Source organism: Ruditapes philippinarum, unplaced genomic scaffold, assembly GCF_026571515.1.
Source record: "Ruditapes philippinarum isolate M1 unplaced genomic scaffold, ASM2657151v2 ctg904_1_1_1_1, whole genome shotgun sequence".
Lineage (NCBI taxonomy): Eukaryota > Metazoa > Mollusca > Bivalvia > Venerida > Veneridae > Ruditapes > Ruditapes philippinarum.
Window position 1 is genome coordinate 216,543 of NW_026852177.1, and position 23,389 is coordinate 239,931.

Consider the following 23,389-nt stretch of genomic DNA (forward strand, 5'->3'; position numbering starts at 1 on the left):
TGTAATAGTTGCCGCCAATAAATTCGCTAATTAAAGATTTTATGCGAAATTTGTAGGAAATTAGAAGGCAATTAATTGAAAATTATGATTTTTTATAAAATACCGGTTTTCCAAAAATCGTACCACGGAACGAAATTTATTTTTTCATATTGCAATATATCGGTATACCGGCAAACCGTTACACCTTTATAAAACAGCAGACAAAACCAACATAATGCGTTTGCGACCAGCATGGATCCAGACCAGACTGCGCGGATGATCAGGATCCATGCTGTTCGCTTACAAACCCTATAACAAGTACAGAAACTAATAGCGAACAGCATGAATCCTGATCAGACTGTGCGGATGCGCAGGCTGGTCTGGATCCATGCTGGTCGCACACCCATTATGTTGGTTTTCTCATGGCGCGGCTCATATGTATTCTTCAGTATACAAACTAGCATCTAACTTGTACACATAACCAAAACACTTTTTTATTCAGCATATAAAGGATACGAGATAACACAGGAAACAGACAAATGAGTATAATTATCACACATAATTGAAAAAAAAACCTTGCTAAAATGACCTTTAACATTATACAAAACAGCACAATTAATACAAAACACATACATGGCTAGTCATATCATTATATTATCAAACAACTTAAGACAATTTCCTCCATAACAATATAATGGTATTCTTTTTTTCAATGTTAGGGTTTTTTTTTATTTCCGATTATTTAGTTTTATGGCAAATCAGAATAATACAATTTATTGTCACATCAAAAGTTTGGAAACTAAAATACTAAAACGTATAATCAGCAAATTGGAAGATGAAGGACATGTCATACATGAAATAACAGCAAAATTGTTCAAGAGATGGCAACTGCATAGAGCATACTGAATTCAAACTCACAGAAGTCTGAAGCCAATAAGACACTGGCTAAGAAAGAAAATTGTTACAATTAGCACCACAGCTTCAGGTCAGACCATCTACTGGCAGAACATTTCTTTCAAGAAATTCTCAACATTTAGTCACCTTTTCTGTTAATGTAGACATAAACTTTTGTTTGGGAGTGGGGGGTCGTTTTCCAGACTTCCAATTTCTATGCAATATTTTCTCTTAACACAATGCCAATATTTGTAGAAATATTAGTTTTGATCAATGCTGATTTACAGCTTCTTTTTAACTGTATAAACTTAATGGCAAAGTTCCAAGGGAAACCTAGACATTAGTATACTTGTGATTATGGGTGATTTTACACTAATGTATATATCCTTTCATTACTAAGGACTCAGGAGGAGATGTTTTATGATCACACTGACAATCATCAAAAATATTATTTATTTTGTTTGTTTGTTTGTTTGTGTGTTTGTTTGTTTTGGGTATAAAATCACAATGACACTGTTAACATCAGACAACAAATTTCCAGCTTTATTGGTGGATGAAGACCTTATATGCCCCACTATACATTTTTGAAGCCAGCATAACATATAAATGTGTCTCTCACAATATGCTCTCCATTTAACCTTGAATTGATTATTTTAACCTAGAATCGTATATAAAGTCGAGTGATAATAGGCTCACTAATGTGATGGAAATGGTAACCAAGGACATTACATTAACAGTTAGCGCCAACTGATGATGGCAGTAAAAAATAGCATAATGATGCCTTAATGACTTGTCATACAGTCTCTATGTATTTATTATATAAACATTTTCACTGATTGAATTGTTCTTATGATTGGTTAATAGACTTGTTTTTTTATACTTTATCACTTGTTACATAACATGGATAAGTACAGTACTGATGGGGGGAAAAAATATTTATAAATGTCCAGTTTAAATTCATAAATGATTCAATTTAAAATTTAACTCACTTTGATTGCCAATTAAGTTTGCTATTGTTTGTTTTAGTTTTGTTTCATTTTACAACATAATTTAGGTCATATGGGGCCAACAGGAAAGATGGTTTTGGCTAACCTTGGGGTGTTACATATTAAAAGCAACACCATGGGTCAAAACCACTTCACCTGCTGGAGCTAAGAGATGCATTGATTCCAGTAATTCAGACCCTTTTAGTCACCTCTTACTATTATGCAGGGTTAAACGGTAGCTGCAATTCTAATGCAGGCAATCCCTCAGCCACGAAAAAAATTTTGCTATTGATTCAATTTATTGTTATTTTTACAGAAATTATGCTGACTATGCAAAAGATAAAAAATATACCCTACAATTCAGTTGCGTAAACAACAAATATTGCACATAAAAACATTGGTGTTGTAAATATAACATTGCAATCACAACTTATAATCAAAACACAAAACTGCCCAACTTTTCCAATTCAAACTTAGTAATTAAATGCCAATGACTGGCTTATAACAAAGTACTAACATATTATACATGTATTCCCAGTGCATACATATATTTCCAGCTATAGAAATTGATTTTTCTATGGAGTAGAGTATTCCCCCCAGATGAACATACTACATGCATACATTTTACGATTTTATCTCTTACACATCTCTAACACAAAATACAACTTTTTTTTATAAACTCTTGACATTACATCCCTTATTTTAAAGACGTCACCAAATCTCTGATAATGCAGTGCCTATTGTAATTACAAAAGATTTGGACAGCCCATATAAAACACAAATTAAATGAACACAAATAATCTTTAAAGCTGCCTGTCAAAATGTCGGGAGCCAAACTGAAGCAATTATTCAAAGATGAAAAATGGAATTTGTAATAGTTTCAGAATGCAGCAACACAAACTATCAACAATTTTATGTCACATCATTTTCACCAGTCTAAACACACAAGAGACACAACCTGAATTTCCATTTTTGGAGCTCTCCATTATCAATTTTAGGGATGTCAATGTGAATATTTAAAGTTTGTCAGCCAACAGTATAAAGCCTGGTCAGACTGCACGGATGTGCAGGCTGGCCTGGCTCTATACTGGTGGCAAAGTCTGAATGCTTTCGGTTCCATCACTTTAAGGGTTAAATTAATTGAGGTCTTCACAACTCATACTGTATCTCTATCACTAGCTAATGGAGGTAGAAGACCTCTGGCCCCTCTTGTGCATTATTACATGAGAACCTTCTTGTATAATATTGAACAATTTCAAAGAAAAAATTCAATGTTCACAACTGCATTACAATGAACATAATACTATATTATATTGTAAGTCAGAAATTTTTCAAGTTTTTTGGAAAACATAACCCAAAGTCCCTTTTATGGCAAGTTATTCAGTGTTAACTTAGCCATCTTAAAACACAAGCCTATTGGGTTACAAAATGTAACTTTATCATGCTCAACTGATGAATAGTAACCACAAGCATATGAATGTTACAATACATTGTCTTCACATTCATTAAATACATTGAAAAACATGAATTGAATTATAGAAACTTGGTTTATAATCTCCAATTTCAAAACTAATTATTTTAACACATTTACCCAAATCCTACTATTAATGTAATTAGTATCATTCTTTTTGGGCCTCAATTTTCTGGTTATGCTAGTATCATAACTTTGATCTTATATCAACAGACAGATGTGGGAATACATGACAAAGAGAAGCTGATCCCCTATTCAAATGAACAACTCCATGAAATCTGATTACAATTAATGAGCAACCTTGAGATAGCAGAATAATGGAAACCTAGTAACATCAGAATTAAATGAGAAACCTTGAGATAGCATAATAATGAGCAACCTTGAGAAAGCAGAATAATGGGCAACCTTGAGATAGATGAAGATGGGCAACCTTGAGATAGCTGAATAATGGGCAACCTTGAGATAGCAGAATAATGAGCAACCTTGAGGTAGTAGAAAAATGGGCAAACTTGAGGTAGCAGAATAATGAGCAACCTTGAGGTAGCAGAATAATGAGCAACCTTGAGATAGCAGAATAATGAGCAACCTTGAGATAGCAGAATAATGAGCAACTTTGAGGTAGTAGAAAAATGGGCAACTTTGAGGTAGCAGAGTAATGAGCAACCTTGAGGTAGCAGAATAATGGGCAACCTTGAGGTAGCAGAATAATGAGCAACTTTGAGGTAGCAGAGTAATGAGCAACCTTGAGGAAGCAGAATAATGAGTTATCTTGAGATAGTGGTAGATTAGCTATTTTTAACATAAATCCCTTATAGAAGGCTGGTAGTTTTATACAAATGCCTGCCTGTGCGTGTTAAGATAAGCTGGTATATATCAGTTGCCACGTAACAAAAAAGTGTCGGCATGAACTTAAATAATTTTTTTTTTTTTTAAATCATCATAGCAATGATCCATCACACAGGGACTCGACACAGTGTTGGGATAGTGTAAAAAGTAATTCTAGAAAAAAGTATATACTGTATACTGACTATATATTATATTATACAGTAGATATTTTTTCTAGAATATCCCAACACTGTGCCGAGTCCCTGTGATTAATTATTCTATAAAGTACTATATAAACATGTTTCACCCATCAATATTTGTCTATTACCTGTAGTGTCTACAATCTCGGTGTTTTTCATTAAAGTATCTGATGGAGAAAGAGCTCATCAAACTCCACAAGTTCGTTCATTATGTGTACATTACACCTTGTACAAGCTAACGTAATAACATGTACATCCCAGTGTACTTTACTTCAACATAACCTTTTATCTTTGTAAATATAAACCTTTTCGTCCTACAGAAAATTAAACCCTCGTCTCTTCTTAATTCACAATATAAACACTTCAAAATGAAAAAACTTATTCCTCGATTTTTCAAAAACAAACACTTTAATCTGGTTACTAAACAGTAATCCACTCGAAAAAAAGTCAACTAAATCGGAGAGAGACACACCACCAAACACACACACAGAGACAGACCTGAACTACTCTACACAGGTGTACTGATGCACACAACACATACTTATATACATACACACAGGAGAAAATATGACTATACAGAAAGTATGTATTAACTCTATACTGCCGTATTGTTTGCCTCTGTAGTTGTAAAGGTAGAAATTTACACATACCAGATTCACCTTAGTGTCTTATAATATATATGCTAGAATGATGTTCCCATATTGTAAACACATTCCCACTACTAAATCAATACACCATCTCTTACGACAACACCCAGTTAATCATATCCAACCCTTATCAATTTACAGTGTAAATAAAAATAAAATTAAACTAACCTTCTAGCGTAACCTCCTTTAAATTTAACAATCTTGACGCTCAAAAACAAGATTTTCACATAAAAATCCAACTTAGTGACAAGTGATGTTTACGTTTTTCTTCTTTTTCCCCAAAAAAGGTAAAATGAATATAAAAGCCTGTGGTGAACCCCTTACAACTGTATTTGGATATTACAATATTCTGTCATGTGACACTCTACTCATATATCTTTACTGCGGAGGCCTAACACAGGGGGTTAAAGTGTTTACAAGTGATATATCAATTTTATTTTTCTATACATATTATCTGAACTCCTAACGTAAATTATCACCAGTCTTTTCTGCCTATAACAAGTAAAAGATAGGAAAATACCAATAAACATCTAGCCCTCCCCATCCAATACAATCAATACCAACAAACAGAAGCATACGGTTTCACAATACCAGATACATTTTTGTAAACAAGAAGTCCTTCAAGCACAGACGTGGGTGGAAGGAAAAAGCAAAAAGTTAAAAGTGCCTATTTTATTTACAAACAACCTCGCCCAATAAATCTGTTACTAGAGTTTTTAATTTTGAAATAATTCAGTATTAACTATAGGGATTACAATCAAAATGCAAAATATGCGTAGCCCGAATAGTTTCAGAGTCCGGTCAGATTGAATTGAACTATTAAGTATGCTGGCTTAAGTATAGCTCTAAACTTAAGTGCCAAATCTACAGTGCTACTAAGCCCAGTTAGACACTTTGGGTGCAGGATTTTATGGAAAGCACATAAATTATAAACGCCACACTAGCATTTGTGGCGGATATAGACTTATTTAGGCAAAAATTTTTTTTTCGATTAATTTATCAAACTTTGATATCTTTTATCATAAAATGAGTGAGTATCCTTTTAAACTCTTAAGTTCAACTCTGAACATCCCTTTTTAATCTTTAAAATATAATCATTCTTGAATGGACTTAATTGTGCACTTAAACTTGAACTTTACGATCTTGTTTTTGAACTTTTTCAAGGTTGGCACTTGTAATATAGACAAGTTGCTGTCTACATGGTTTGAAGTTTTTTAAGTATATCATATTTCATATTACTCCAGATAGTGACTGTATGTATTATGTCTATATGACTGTAAAATATCTGATGTCAGAAAACAGATGTTGGGAGAGAACTAGATATTGTGCTGGGATAATATTTTTTGGTGTAATAGTGTGTAGACTAGCCATTTTTACTCAACAATACTAGAACAGTACCCAGCTTAGTGTGACTTTCAACAAGAGAAGCCTCGACATCTAACAAGTTCAGGAATGACACTTAACAGGTGAATGAATGACATTTAACATTCATTTCTTATAAGCAAAAAAATTTATCTCAGGGCCCTATGCCAATGAGAGCTAACTGCCTGCTATAAAAGGTTTCGGATTCAAATCACTTGCCCCATACTGATGTAGGTTCCTGCAAGGAACGTAGACATATTCCATGCCAGGAATAATATTATTTGACTAATCATTTGCTAAACAACTTTCAGTTTGAGTGTATTTGGATAATTCAATTCATTGTTTTGCTTCCTGCACTTACTGTTCCCCATCATGGCCGAGGGGTTGCCTTTAAGGCTTGATGCATTAGAATTGCAGCCACTGTTGATCCCTGTGTGATCCTTAGAGGCAACTAAATGGGTTCAAATTACTGAAGTCTATACATTTCTTAGCTCCAGCAGGAGCGGTGGTTTTGACCCCATGTGTAACTTAAAGTTTGTAACACCAAAGGTAAGCAAGAATCATTTTTCCTGTTTCTGCTAGCCAAAATCGTCTTTCTTGTTTCTGCACCATATTACCAGTACCTAAATTATATTGGTGCCCCATAAAACCAAACAAAAAAAACACTTTTTGTATGTACACTTACACACACATTCTTTTATTTAATAAGGGAGACAAATCTTACAGAAATATATCTACAATTTCTTACCATTTATTTCTATCAGTTTCATCCGAATGGTTAAGAAATAAGAAAATTTTTGCTAACCTAGATGTTGACGTTTACACAATCTATTGACCATACGACAATTTCAAGAATAGTTTCAAACTTGGACAAAAACTTAAAGAAATAGCAAAGAGATACTTAAGCAGGTTTATAAATAAATATTTATCAGAGTTAAAAGATAACAAGCATTTATCATAGTATTGCAAGCAATCCATAAGTCCCCTACCGGTTAGAACCCCATCAACATTCTGAAGGGCCATTGGCCATTCACTAATGTTTCCATTTTTCTCTATTTTAAGTAAATTTGTTGGAAAAGTTCTTTAAAAGTGATCACAGGAAACAGTTTTTATGAACAGACAGACAGACGGACTGAAGGACACTCTAAAGTTAATATTTGAAACATCCCTGTTACCAAAATATAACATTTTTAAAAGCAAAATTCTTAAAGAGGAGATAACTCTTGAATTAAAGATGCAATTTCATAAACATTTTCAGCTCTTTTTGACTAATCACAAATATTGTGATATTTGCCATGTTTTAAGCCTATTTGTTGCCAAGGCAACAGATATTTTTTCAAAATAGGAAGAACAGATAAAACATGCATAATCTCAAGACTGCTATCTACCCATATGTCAAGTTTCATAAAAATATTTCCAGTACTTTTTGAGTTATCACTGGATTCAGTTTATGTGTATAAAATTTGCCATATTTTCAGTCTATGTGTTGCCATAGCAACCAGAATTTTCAACATAGGAAGAAAAGAAAAAGACGTGCATAAACTCAAGACTGCTATCTACCCATATGTCAAGTTTCAGAAAAATATTTCCAGTACTTTTTGCGTTATCACTGGATCCAGTTTATGTGTAAAAATTGCCATATTTTCAGCCTATTTGTTGCCATAGCAACCAGAATTTTCAAAATAGGAAGAAAAGAAAAAGACGTGCATAATCTTAAGACTGCCATCTACCCATATGTCAAGTTTCATAAAAATATTTCCAGTACTTTTTGCGTTATCACTGGATCCAATTTATGTGTAAAATTTGCCATATTTTCAGCCTATTTGTTGCCATAGCAACCAGAATTTTAAACATAGGAAGAAAATAAAAAGACGTGCATAATCTCCATACTGCCATCTATCCATATACCAAGTTTCATAAAAATATTTTTAGTACTTTTCAAGTTATCGCGGGATCCAGTTTTGTGGACGGACGGACTGACGGACTGACAGACAGACGGACGGACAGACGGACAGACGGACGGAGGGTAAACCTAAAGTCCCCTCCGGTAAACCGGTAGGGGACTAACAAGCTTCTTTAGACAGACTTCATTTATATGCTCAACTATGGAAAACTTTCTTACAGCTTATACTATATCAATAACATTCTATAACTTTTAAGGAATACTTGTTCAGGGTTTACATTTTTATCTGAGGCAACAGACATGCCAACAAAAAACAGCCCATTTGGCCAAGGGTCAAGGGGGATATTTTAATCTACAGGCTGAAAAAGCAATGATTTTCAGAGCATTTCAATCAATGATATGGATCACCAATCTGTTAATAATGATAACCCTACTGGTGTTATACAGGGAAACATGGTATTGAGCAAAATAAGGCTCAAACCCTGGGTAAAGAGACAGACACTTTATTATCTTTTAGGATGTTACCCTCCTCTGATCAGTTTTTCTATTTTCTTTTAAGATTAACATCTTATACATAATAATCATTAATGACAAAAAATATATCTTGCATAATATTAATTTGCCTTTTTCACTTATTTGCAAAAAAAATACTTGTACCTAATTCTTTGATATTTGTCATAATTTTAAGATGGAGGAAAATATAAAGACGAACACAAAACCCCACACAGGTTCCCTTGTGTGACATCATTGCTTCTATCGCCATGGAAATAACAATAAATCCTAACAAACACTGATACTCCTAAAAACTCTTTATCCCTTTGCCTTTTTTTCAACACTAATTTGAAACAAGTAGAACACACTGATGATACAAGATTGTTCTAATTAGTGTTGACATTTAAAGGAAAGCAATTATAAAAAGTTAAATTGTGCTGAAAAAATAAATTGAAAAACTATGCCATTTTCCCTATGGAAATCTTAAAGGACATCCTTGAAATTTCAAACAATTATTGCTCCAGAATGATTTTTCTTTTTTAAATTTTCACATTTTTTCTCGAAAAAGATGAAAGAATTGATAAACAATGGCAATCCAAAACTGTATTTAATTGCTTTTAGTTGAATATTATTCTATGCTGCAACTCATAAACACTTCAGGTTATTAAATTTTTTTTATCTCAAAAACAACTCCTGGGAAAAAGGTAACATGCACTTCTAATAGCATACAATGATCTGGGGACTTCATACCAACAGGGCTCAAACCTATTAATCCTAGCAAATTATTTTATATTAAATCATTTTAATGTGCCTGACAGTCAATAGTAATATACATGTAAGCCCCTCCCAGCAACCAAAAGGGGATACTTGGAACTCAAGCCAATTCTTGCAAACAGGTGTGTGAGAAGAAAAGTCATAAGCTAGCTATGCTATTGTTGCATGACTGAATCAGACCTATTGCAAGAATAGTGCTAAATCCCCTCAGACTTATTAAATCCTTTACCCTGGGGAACCTGGACTTTAAACCATCTTCATGCTTCTGCAAATATTTATGCACAAGGAGGTGCATTCACTCCCTTGTACAAGCCTAACCAAAAGGGACTGTCAGTTTCTTTATTTGCTTGAGTTTTACATCACACCAACACAGTATAGGTCATATGGCAATGTTCCAGCTTTACTGGTAGAGGAAGACCTCAGATGCCCTTCCGTGCATTATTTTAAACATGAAAGGAAGGACTGTCAGTGAGCTACATATTAAATTACCGTTAAACACACCCATACATCGCAAATGGAACATATTCCACGCTTTTTTTGCACACAAAAAAATCGCTGCAGTGACCCAGACTGTGGAGGCAAAAACTCTGCACTTTTCCTCTGTTACCTCTTATTAGCTATTTGGGGGTAGTAACTGACCAATGCATAAGCCATAAGAGCTGCAGTCTGACCAAACAACTTTTTATACTAAACATTAATGGACAGTTTCAAATTGAAAGCAGGATAAGTGACTATTATAACAACTTCAGCAGAAAGGACCTTCAAATTTCTACTTAATGCATAGTCACAGCTAGAGTACATGGATTGTATACATTAACATTATTTTTGGCAATATTCATACACATACAATTATATTCATGTTTTTAGTTGTCATAAAATTTCTCTCCTAATATCATTCTTTTAAGTGACTGTGTTTTTCAAATCTGAACAAACTAAATATGGAATTTCAAACATTTTAATTGCAACAAAGTCACTAAGATTAGTGACAAAGTATTTCTAATGCTAAAATATTAAGTTGCTTTCCCCCTATTTGTGAAGTTCCAAATTGATTGTATTTTCATAATGCTTGTATTTTTCCCCACAGTATAATTAACTAGAGACAGATAGTCAGAAGATTTCCTTCCAGAATGTTTCAAAATGTTCTTTATATTATTCCATAATTCCAAAAAGAAGCAATCATTATAAAGTAATTCATTCATCCTAAATGAAGCCTTTGTGTTACCTGTAACATGATGAATTTTTTTATATAATATAATTATTTTACAACTGAAACACTTTTCTATTGTTCATATACCAATTAAATAATTTATACATTTGTTATAGATAAAATCAATTATCAGATTATATTTGTGTTATGTCTACCACAAACTGATAGAATCTGTGCAAAAAGTTTTGTAAAGACACATTAAAGCTGCATGCCTTCAGATAAGCCAAATATTCAAAGAAAATCATTCTTGAGAAAAATGTACAAAGATATTAAGAAAAGTAGAAAGATTCAGGATTCAAGTAATATAATTTACATGTTATGTGCAATTAAACACAACAATTTTGAAGTGTTTATCACCATATCTCTACTGTGCTACCGTCACAGTATAAAGACTATTTTTGCATAATTTGGACTTTTTAGGGGTAATTTACATGGATTGTTAATGTATAAATAACTTTCTTATTTCAATTCACAATATTTTACTTTAAGATACTTTTTCAACTTTCTTAGTTCAATTCACAATATTTTACTTGAAGATACATTTTCAAAATTTTTGTGAAAATTAGCATGAATCTGAAGGCATGCTGCTTTAATGTATTAGACAATACAATATGTTTACCAGCTAGGGTTTTGCTTTTGGTTAAAAACGTCACGATTGGTATTGAACATGCTACATCTGTTTTTAATAAATACATGAATATCATACAATTAATATCATGCATAATTATTTAAAAGCATATAAAACTTTGCAAACTTTCTGGAAAAGCTGCCATAATTACTCGAGCCAAATTTTGCACAACCAACTGAACAAGACATTAAAAGTGTTTGCACAAGAGTAGAGATTTGTATGACCAAATAGATATTTGTATGGCAATATAGATATTTGTATGGCAAAATAGATATTTAATGTATGGCAAAAAGATATTTGTATAGCCAAATAGATATTTGTATAGTTAAATAGATATTTGTTTTACCAGACAGACATTTGTAGATGTATGGCCAAATACAGTTGCATAGCTAAGAGATTAAGATGGTTAAGTAAAGATTTGCATGGCCAAATAGACATTTGTATGGCTCGAGAGAAATTTGTTAGGCCAAATAGAGATATCCTTGGCCAAATAGAGACTTGCATGGCAAAAAGGTTTGCATAACTCGGTAGATTGGAAAAGCTCAACAGATTTGCAGACATGAATGTGACTGAATAGAGAGATCTGTATGGCAAAATGGGACATTGTTATGGCCACTGTAAATTGTACAGTTTTCAGCCTAATGTAAGATGTCAAACACTGCATCATTTTTTAAACACTAGCAGCTGGCAAACACCCAATTACCACTTTCAACAAGCAAACCTGAATAGCTTCAACGACCCTGGCAGGATTCAAAACCAACAGCTAACCTATCAGGATTACTTGTTAAGCACTGTCAGCAACCATAATTAACCAAGGAAATATCACCTCAAGGTTAGGGTGACAAATAATTCATTTCATTTAATTAAACCAAGTTTTAAGACGATTTAAAAGAAACTGAATAATCAGCTTCTTTATACAAATTGATAATTATGCTTTTTATTTTATTAAGCTTTTAAAATAAAAGCAGATCGTTTCTATAGATGTGAATAACTTGGGTATAAACTATACAAACATTGCATCTATACAACTCCTCAAAAGGTGGAAAAATTTATCTTTAACATGTACATAAAGAAAAGCTAATCTGACCTTCAGAATGTTTGAACTTGATAGATCGAGACTCTGCATCTAAGAAGATTGGGAGGTGTTGTTGAGGTAGCCTAAGTCCCGCTGGGTAAGGGTACACAAACATTGCTCCATACACCACACCAAATAACACACAGTACGAATCTGTCACACTTGCATAAAATTTTTACAGTAGCTTAACTATACTTAAACTATATTACTCCCATACACTACCGTGTGTTGTAATTTAATCATGAAGTGTTCAGTAAATATATCTACTATCATTTTATCTTTACAAAATCTTTCGTCTCTCCTTATATATATATATCTTCGTGCTCTCCTTATACACATACACGTATATGATGTGTGTGTATGTGTCTGTACATTAAGCCATTTGCTAACATCCTAATATATATACTGTCCTATCTCTCAATACAGGGTTAAATCATGTATGTGTATTCAAGGGTGTTTGAACAGTTATTTCTGTGTCATTGGTATAGAGACAATAGTTTTACAGTTATGTCCTACAAAGCTAAGCAATGTTTGTACATGATGATGTACCCTCAAACTTAAAGAGGCATATACCATGAAATCTAAAATAAACAGGTGGCAATGACATTGACTGAAGTAGAGCATATAAAATCTTGTTATATTGCACATGTATATTAAATGCTGGAGTGGGGGGTGGCAAGAAAACATTCAGTCACAGCCACTTTAACCCTAATAATGCTCTATACTTACATATTAATATCACTTGACTTAAATGTTAATTTTACTGAATAAGCTATGACAGTGACTTGATACAGATCATAATATACTAAATTGAGGCAAATCATACTAAATTGATATAGATTAACATGGTAAATCATACTGAATTGATGTAATCTTACGTAATTGATGGAAATCATACTAAATTGATGCATATCATACTGAATTGATATAATCATACTTAATTGATGGAAATCATACTAAATTGATGTAAATCATACTTAACCGATAAAGAGAATCATGATAAATAATACTAAATTGATATAGATAATCATACTAAATTGATGAAAATCATACTGATTTGATAAGAATTATCTACTAAATTAATGTGAATCATAATTGATATAGTTGACACAAATGATATATTACTTAATTCATGCAAATTACATTGAACTGATGTAAAGTTCTAAACTGTATTGAACAGGCAGACGGTTAGTGTATACTGAATTGTTATAGACTAAATTGAATTGGTAGAGACTAAACTGAATTGCTTTATAGACTAAATTGAATTTGTACTGACTGAATTGGCACAGGCTATACTAAATACAGCAAGGCAAACCTGCTCAACCAGGCTCCACACAATTATCAAATGGACTTTGCTTTAGCCAATCTATCAATTTGTTAGATCCCTACTCTTAACACAATAGAATTGTAACCACATATATTGACAGGACAAGTATGTGGTGATATTGTTATTGTAATCCACTAATATGATAATTATAATTAGAAAGATTAGGGATCTTTGCATGAAATTCAACAAGGATTTGCAAACCTTGAAAACCTTCTTCTATATTATTAAAATTATGATAACTTAAAAGAACAGCTGAGGTATTTTAAACTGCAATAAAACTCTGTCTTTAGTCATTTTCAAAGATGTAACATTTTATTTTATTTGACAGCTCAACAGAGAAAAAATAAAGTCTGTATAAAAACCTTTTAAGGTTCATAGACAGTTCATACAAGTAGACATAAATTAAAACCAACTTCACGTTTGTATATATCATGTAAATACAGATGTAACTTTATGAATGACTGAGCAAAACTGTCTCTATAAAAATTAACATACAAAAGTTAAGTGCTGTTTTAGTTATTGAGTTTCGCATAAAATGTGTCTTAAAACTTTACCATGAATAGTGTTGTAGTAAAACCTATTTAAAAACAACTTTATATTACCTGTCAGTTGCATCATTTACCAGATGTAAAATAAATGTGGGTTACATTAAGGGAACATATTAAATATATATACAATTAATCATTAAAACAAGTAACTATTAATTTGAGTTCTTATAGTTATGTTCTATTATTCTACATTATACCAATAGATGCTAGTCAAATAAGCTGATTAACTGACGCAACTTTTTCTAGCAAAGAAAAATCAATGGTGAAGAATGACAAAATTAATGAAAATGGACTAAATTAAATTGAAAATCTTCCACACAGACTAAATTTTATGTCAGATCAACAGCATCAAATGAAGAAGTTTCTGGCATGAACTTCAAAAGTTTGTTCCATCATGATTTCAGAAAGAAAAACAGGGTGTTCTCAACAGAAAATGCCAGCGGCTTGCTGCATGCCACAAAGCGCCTAGGACAGGTTGGCTACTGGAGGATTCTCTCCCCCCACTGTAGTTGGGTATTCAGGGAGGGGGCAAGGGGGGGGGGGTTTACCTATATCTTTCAATTGTTTGATTAAAGCTTGATTGGACTTAAACATAAAATTTCATGCATGTCAATAAGTTTATGACCAGTAAGTCTGATTTTCCTGAAAATATTCTTATAGTTACCACATTTTCTGAAAATGGTGGAGATAAATGTGTTCTTGGGGTATTATTTATTGGTAACTTGTGTTTTAAATTGACACCATTTAAAGAGTTTTAGAAAGTTTAAAATTGCATGTATGAGACTCATTTCTCAGTGGGAAAAGGTGTTAATATCAATCATCAACAATGGTGTTAAATGGGATTTAAACGAAGTCATTAGTTAAAAGACACAGTGAATAACTCACTTTCATTTTCTTTTTCAATATTTGAAAAAAGTAGCCTGCACTACACCACTTAATACCTGGTAAAATCATATATTACCAAGGCATTCAGAGCACCATGAACACTGACCTTCCATATTATACAGCTAGCATAGACATGATTATACATTAACTTTGCAGTATCTTAACTAAATAACCAACAGGATTTTGTATTGATTTGTCCTTCTTTGAATTTTGACTGGTCTAGTCAAAGTTTTAACAGATATTTCAGTATCAAAATCAAAGAACCTGGTTGACTGACCACTATTGCCGGCCATCCTGGCTATATCCTTAAGGCAAAGGCTAATCACATTCAGTTCCTTTGTACGTTAAAGGGTAAAAATAAAACTCTTAGCACCATACCTACAATTAAACGTCATTCCACTAAATATTTTTCACCCATCCTAATTCAGGAATAACTGCATTATAAATATTGTTGCATTATTGAAAATTGCTCGAGATTTTTTTTTCATGTACATAGTAAGTTTAATGTACATACCATAGATCAAACAGCTAAATCAATGCCTATATTAATGTACTTAAACATATAGGGGTAACAGCTTTCACTGACATTGTTTCTGCTAACTGGATTTCATACCTTAACTTCAGGATCAATACCAGTTTGTTTTGTTCTTCAATCAATACCCACATTACTTTTCCCCCTCTCTCCTTATATTCTTTTTACAATGTTTTTTCTTCTTCATACCTTTCCCGGTTTTCCATCAATCCTATAACCTCTTCCACAAATAAGGTCAAAATAAAATCAATACTTCAACCAATCACTCATCCTTACCATTTTGCCTGTTTTTCCACAAGAAATAACATGAATAATCCATAATAAAGCTTAGAAAAAATTCGAAAGCAGTATTCTAAGCGATACATATATGCAAGTGATAACGACCAATTTTTTTCAAACAAGCACACCCACCTTTTTGATCTGTAATCCTAACAAGAGGCATGTTTTATCCAAGAAATAAACCACACAACAACCTGGTGAATCAACCCCGGCCAGATTTCCGCACAAATACTCAACCAGCGATTAATAACGAGACTTAGCGAAACATTCCAGAAAAATCACAGTAAGAACGGCATCCTCACAGCTTACGTGGTCGGCTATTAGTTTTCCATATATATCCCATGCTGAATAAATTTATTTCAATCTGCATAGACAACTGCAAGACATCGGGGAGACATACTTGATGGTAAAGATTGGTATTGGATCGCACAGAGACTTGCTTTCTCTCCGATCAATAATTACAGATACATTATGTATTGGTGACATTAAAATAATGATCAATCTCGCAACGCTATTCTGGCAATCTGTTGTGCATAAAAATTTTAAGTTTTTGTTTTCATTTTGGTATCTACATACAGGATAAATAAATTTTTGGCTGAACATCTGGCTGTGCTATATATTTTTAAATGTCAAACAATTTCCCATACTGGTAAACCTGAGAAAAAACATAGTCTGCTCTCTAAAGGAAATCCAGTGGACCTACTTGATACATTTAAACAGGAATAGTATAAAGTATACCGACTTCTTTTAAATGAGTGAAAAACCTGTTTTTAATGCACAGATATTATTGAACCCTTCATGACAACCAAGTTTGAATCAAGATGTGTTTTCAAGATGTAATATTGTGTATCGGTATTCTAGACAACAAGAATAATACACCAGTGTTGATTGGTCAATAGAATATCTTATGATACAGACTGAAATCAATGCGAAAATAATATCTCGTATTTTAAATTCTGCTGGTAGGACGTGACTGAATTTGGTCTGTTGTTCTACCAAAAAGCTCTGGAAATGACCTGGGTTTTCCTCTCCCAGTAAACCTTTGAATGTACCAGAATGGCAATATCTCTCATAAAATTTATGATTCAACTTTACAAGCAAGTCAGGCTAGCAATTTTCCCCATAAATTTAAGAGTTTTTTCCAACATAAGAAAATAAAAATCTTGGTTTTTTAACTGTCAAGCAAATGCTTATATTTTCAGGACTGCAAATAACAGTCTTAACACACGCACATTTTCATTAAAGACTGTAACAGGATTTGTAATGATTTTAGCAATATTGGTAAATAGTTATGAATATGTAACAAAACACGTCTCGATTCTCACAGATATTGACCAATATTTCTTCTAAATGTCAATAAATGGAACTTTACAGTCAAAACTATAACTGTGTCTGTGCCCCAACATTTAATTGTATTTTCACAAATAAGTTCTATAAATTGGTGAGCAGTGGCCAAGGGGTTAAGGTCCCCTCTAAATTTAGGGATTGTGGCCTTGGTTAGAGCCAGAGTGGGGTCACAACATATTTCCTCATATGAACCCTGCACCAGTCAGTTCCAGTTAGTAGACTAGAGTCTTTAAGCTTTTTACATAAAAAAGATAGATAAATAATGTATAAAATGTATAAAACTAAAAAAGCTTCATTAAAAACTTCAATGCCTCTGACAGAAGGTCAGGAGTTATGTGATTCAAAGTTGGCAACCAATCCTGCAAAGTTGCCTAATTTTAGGACTATAACAGTGAATAAATTGGCCCTACCCACCCTATAGACCCATCAAACAATACAGCCTTGTCTGTAGGACAGTATCTTCAACTATTCACAGTGCTTGACAGTAAAACAAGAGCAAGGATAATGTATAATTTTCTAAGTTCAAAAAGGGCTATAAATTCTGTCAAAATCCATGTTAAGAGTCATGGGCCTTGGATAGTGACATCCTATATAATGCTCTCAAATATGTGTGAAGTTTCAACCCATTCTCTTCAGTATTTCTGGAGATACCAATTTGTACGCATAAACTTAACCAACGTGTTACGGTGTCAGGTGATGCTGATGCCAGGTAAAATTGGTCTCCCTATCTTTGAAGTCAGGCTACAAACAAATTATCAAGTCAATAAGAATTATACCAACACAAAGCAACTTGGCAAAAAATAAGTTTTCTGCTGTCTACGTAATTAATTGAAACACTCCTAAAAATAAGTAAATAAACATAACAACAATGCAAACTGTCTCAAGCATAAAAAAGTTCTGCAATGTGTAAGTAAAGTAAACTAGTTAAGGAAGCCTGTGTCTTAAGGATCTGCAAATCTATACGAATTGTCTACGGCCTAATGCATCACATAAAGTATTTTTCTAGACACAAGTCAATAATGGATTCTGCAAAACAGAAATCTTATCTATCGATGTACTTAAATATTGGATTCTGGCATCACCCTTTTATTTTGTTGTCATGAAAGATTTCGGGCAATGTTTTTGTGATATTGACTCAGAATTACATCAGATGACAGTGTTGCATCAGATAAAAAGATCGAACCTGGCAATGTCCCAATTAAACTAAATCTAAATTTTTAAACCATCATTCACCCTTACATTTCTTTAGCTCTGCAATGGATTTGATTAGTTCTTGAAATTTGGATCTACCGGTATACTTCTTAGCTTAATTCAAATTTTAAACCATCATTCACCCTTACATTTTATAATTTCTGCAATGGACATGTTAAGTTTTTGAAATATGGACCTGAACTATCTACCATTAGCTAAGATAATTCAAGAACTAAACATTAGAGTGACATTATGCTCATTTTCTCGCAGTCTAATTGAGTAAAATCAGTAATATGTTTAAAAATATTGGCAATAATTATTGTGATTGACCAATTAATGAAAATTGTTTATACAATATAGAAATTACCTAAATTACAAAAATGATTGCCCCACTCTTTTTTTTAATGTATTCAGTGTAACCGATATATTCTGAACGATATTTATCAAAATTTCGTTGATCATGTGGATTAATGATTATTTTTTAATGGTAAAATATAAAACTGAACACAGTTACAGCAAAATGTCAAGTTATGTTATTTTGACCTGTTCACTGACCAATTACACTTGGATGGGCATTATGTCACTATTGAACTAAGATTAAGGCAACAATTTATAGTATATCAGACCATATAGATGTGCAGGCTGGCTTGACATTATCTTGCAGGCTAGGTCCTGTGCCCATCACCCATCTATGCCAGGGGTCCAGGTTAAAATTTTCAAACTTTTAATTTAAATACAGAATTTTAAAGGGTTTCCCAATATAAAACCTTTGAAAGATCTTGCAATTTATAGTTCCCTTCAAAAGGGTTCCAAATGAGAAACCAAAAAAACTTAACTACAAAAATTTGAAATTCTTTTCATAGTTTTTAAAAGGGGAAAATCTGCAAAAGGAAAAATTAAATATACACTCAAAAATTTTATTGAAGGGTTATTTTTTTTATTTATTGTCAGCCAATTTAAATGAAAAGCATTGGGAAAGCTTTTTTTTTTTGGGTCTTTTTGGGGGAATAAAAATGTTTTCTGGAAAACGGAAAGTGGGAAAGATCGGAAAATTTGCCCCAAAAAGTTTTGGTCCAAGAAACCCTTATCAAAAGGTAAACCCCAAATCCCCAGTAAAAAATTTTTCCCGTCCCATCATCTCAATAAAAAACTGTAATACTAATATTCGTAAAAAATGTTTTAAAATCTATATCAAGATCAATTTTTTACCATGCTATAAAGTAAATTTTTCATATTATTCATTCTTCAAAAGCTGGTGCCTCAAACTGACTGCTTTATTTACAACAACTTGTACTACTATAATCCAATCAAAGGACAGCAACAAAAAATATGTGAAATTTCTCATATTGAATAACGTTCCCCATTTAAAACGAACACTGCCCAAATTAATTCAAGATTCTTAATCTGACGCTCAAAATGCAACTGTCAACCTCTCTAGAAGGAAAAATCAATTTTCAATAATTATTCTTTTTCACATGGCAGTGCTAAGATAGGTAACTCATACAGGTTTTAGCTCGAAGAAAAATGTCAGAGTTATCTCTCAGATAGTTTCTATGTGATGGTTACATTTTGTTGAATTTAGTGTCACACGAAGTAAAATTAATTTAAACAGTTTGTTTTGTTAATTTTGCCCCAATGAACAGTTTCAACAATATATACTGACATGGTGTACCTCATTTCTGTACGAGTGCTTATGTTTTCTTTTTGCAGATCAATCGTTTTTAAATAGCTGCCAAATAAAATGAGTACTGGACATAGCCGACATACTATCATTAATAAAAGCGTCAAAGAAAACTTGAACTCATGACTCACTGGCTTGAAAACCTATTAATTACATGTACAGTTACTTGCCCAATACTGAGCTTCAAATGTGCGATTTTTATGAGGTGGAAATAAATAAAAGAACATCTGGAAATAATTTCATTTCTTCCACATTTCGAGATTTTTTCCAAAAAGCAATCTGATCATAACAGTAAACAGGTTACGGGAATTATCCCCTTAATGGAGGTCTTTATAATTTAAGTGTCAAAGAATACCTATTAAAAAATAAAATTTAGAAGAACATCGCAACATTTCAAAACTACCAACCACTGTGCATAACAGGTGCTCTTGATACTCTATCAGAGAACTTGAAACATATCCTTAGACACAAAATGAAGACAGCTGTCTTTTTGTCTTTTTTATAGCGACAAAAGACAACACCATACTGCATAGATCTATTACTCACATTTGTTTGGTTTATTATCAATCCCGCAAGAAAAATAACCTTTGGAGAATACATCCAAAACCTTTGGAGAATACATTAAGTCATCATAGCCTCCAGTATTTACATTATTCAATTCTCTCCAGATGACTTTCTACAACACAACACAATACATATACATTTAACAAGTTCTCAAGATACAAACCTTTTCCACCTTTTTTCTTCTTTTTCTTTCGTTTTGGGTCCTCTCTTTGAAGTGGTTCTAGTTTTCTTCCCTCTGGCATATTTTTGACCTCATCACTTGGCACTTGGGATATCAATGGCCCTATTGAACTAGCCACTTTGTCAAATTGTTCAGCTCCACGACCGAATGGAGGCTCTTGTTTATCTCTTTTATAACTGTTTTTCTCTATTTTCACTCTATCACTACTGAACTGAGGGTTTTGATAAGAAGAATAACGGCTATACTGAGATGTCCCTTCTTTCAAACTTGAAAAATTTATGCCTCGATCCACATCACTACCACGCAATGAGGAAGAGCCTAAAGATTCAAATGTTGGCTGGAATGTCGGAACATCCTTGTTAAGAGGTCTGTAACCCATATTATAGTATTTGTGTCTGAATGAATTATCGTCTTCACTTTCTCCCGAAGTATTAAAATCGTCCTGGTAACTGACAGTATCGCGTCTAAAATTAAACTCGTCATCGTCATCATCGACTATTTCTCTGCTATTAAAGGTAGTCATTTCAATACCTTCGGAAATATCACTCCGAGGCGAATTCACATCTTGCGATGAATGATCTGATTTAACCTCATGAGCTTCGTCATAGTCTAAATTAAGTCCACAGCCCGAGCGTATTTTTATCTGGGGTGGATAATAATCAAATGACACGCCCCTTCCTTCGTCATCACTTCCATCCTGGTCACTCAGACTGTCGATACTATTTGTTGCCTTACTTGAGTTACAAACTCCTGAATCATCGTCAAATCTACGTGTATCCGATTCTGATGATCGTGTACTGATTTTTGTAGATGTATCAAATCGGCTTCCCCGACCACTACTGTAGTTGAACTTCACTTCATCGTCTTCACTCTCTACATCCTTGCTGGGCTGCGTCCATGCTTTAGTAGGGGACTCTCTGCGGCAGGTCATTGTTGAGCCTGAAGTTTAACGATAACTTGATATTTATGATAACCTATACATGAATACAGATCAAAAGAAGAGCTCTTATATCGTCTATGACACTGTAACGTCTATGAGCAAACAAAACTTTGCTATTTGTCTTTTGTAATAACTCTGTAACAGCACATGGTCAATACCATAAAATCAATCCTTAAGAATGTAAATATTAGATCAACTGATGACATAATATGCCCCAGTCTACAAGACTCATGACAATATGTCTCACAGAATTTATCCGCTTGGACAAAAAGATTTCACTACTGTTAAAAGTCCATTTTGAGGCATCAGAGGCCTAACAGTTAAGATCATTCACTTCAAACTATTTACCCCTCACAGCTGTTGGTTCAAAGCCCTTCTGAGACTAAACTGTTCCATGTAGGCTATCCAGCTACATGTAGCTTTCGTATCTTCTCATATACCTACTTGTTCCTGAAACAATACACTAAAGCACAACCAAAGGTATTTGTCAGTAAAGCTAGAAGGTTGCCATATGACCTGTAGTACCTAAGTATCTTCAACTATTTAAATATTCAAAAGATAATCACTACCTGCTGGTGCGAGACTGTAGTGACGCGCCTGCAATACCAAACTGTTAAACTCTCCGTCCGGCAAATCAACTATCTTCCTCGCCTTGTCTTTGATGTCTTCCAACTATAACACAAAAAGAACAACATCGATAAATAAGTTGAAAGCTAATAGCAGACAATATGATCATAACTCAAAATGTCACTCATGGTACAAATGGTTGCTCGGCAACAATTTATCATCTTAAATACAGTTTCACTGACTGTTTGAAAATACATGTATTAATAACAGTATAGACATAAATATTGAAGAAAAATGCAGACATTCTAAAATAACTGCAGCAACAAAGCTCAATACTTTAATATATAAATATGTAAACTTTAAATACAGGTATCTAAAATAACATTGGAGTTTCGTCATCCTGTCAAAAAAGTTCTTTACTGATTTTCCCTAACAGTAAAAATATCACATCATATGACAAGATGAATATGTATTTAGCAAGTAACCTGATTTTACCATTTACACATGACATGTTTCCGTCCTTAATAAAATGTGGATTTTACTTGCAAAACTAAAGCTGCACATTTTTTTTATATATATTGTTTCACACATTTGACGACAGTTTTTTATAATCATTATATTGACACTGACAGCATGTAAATATTGCAGATCTTGCTTACAGGTTTGGTCCTACTTTTGTTGTGACCATTATGTTGTCTTTTTTCACTTGCCCTGCTAAACTTTAGCAAGGTTAGTGAAAAAACAAACCATACCATATTCATAAAGATATTTCTGGCTTTCATGAAGACATTTCCGGCATCTAGAGTGCAGCCATAGATTATAATTATATACATTGTATTTAAATAAATCCAAAAAAGTAAATTAGTTACCTATTTAATTTTATTCATGCTATTACTAGAGGGTA

The 23,389-nt window shown here is 33.0% G+C and overlaps 1 protein-coding gene across 1 annotated transcript in view; it reads right to left on the reverse strand.

Annotated features, from left to right (window-relative positions):
- LOC132751584 (uncharacterized) overlaps nucleotides 1-23,173 on the reverse strand; it is a 40,025-nt gene extending 16,852 nt beyond the window's left edge. Inside the window, exons 1-3 of the mRNA XM_060741769.1 lie at nucleotides 23,159-23,173; nucleotides 22,488-22,590; nucleotides 20,961-21,917 (exon numbers count right to left, since the gene is read on the reverse strand). Coding sequence (XP_060597752.1) covers nucleotides 20,961-21,917; nucleotides 22,488-22,590; nucleotides 23,159-23,173 — 1,075 coding nt within the window. The remainder of the gene's footprint in view (nucleotides 1-20,960; nucleotides 21,918-22,487; nucleotides 22,591-23,158) is intronic.
- Between the last annotated feature and the right edge of the window lie 216 nt (nucleotides 23,174-23,389).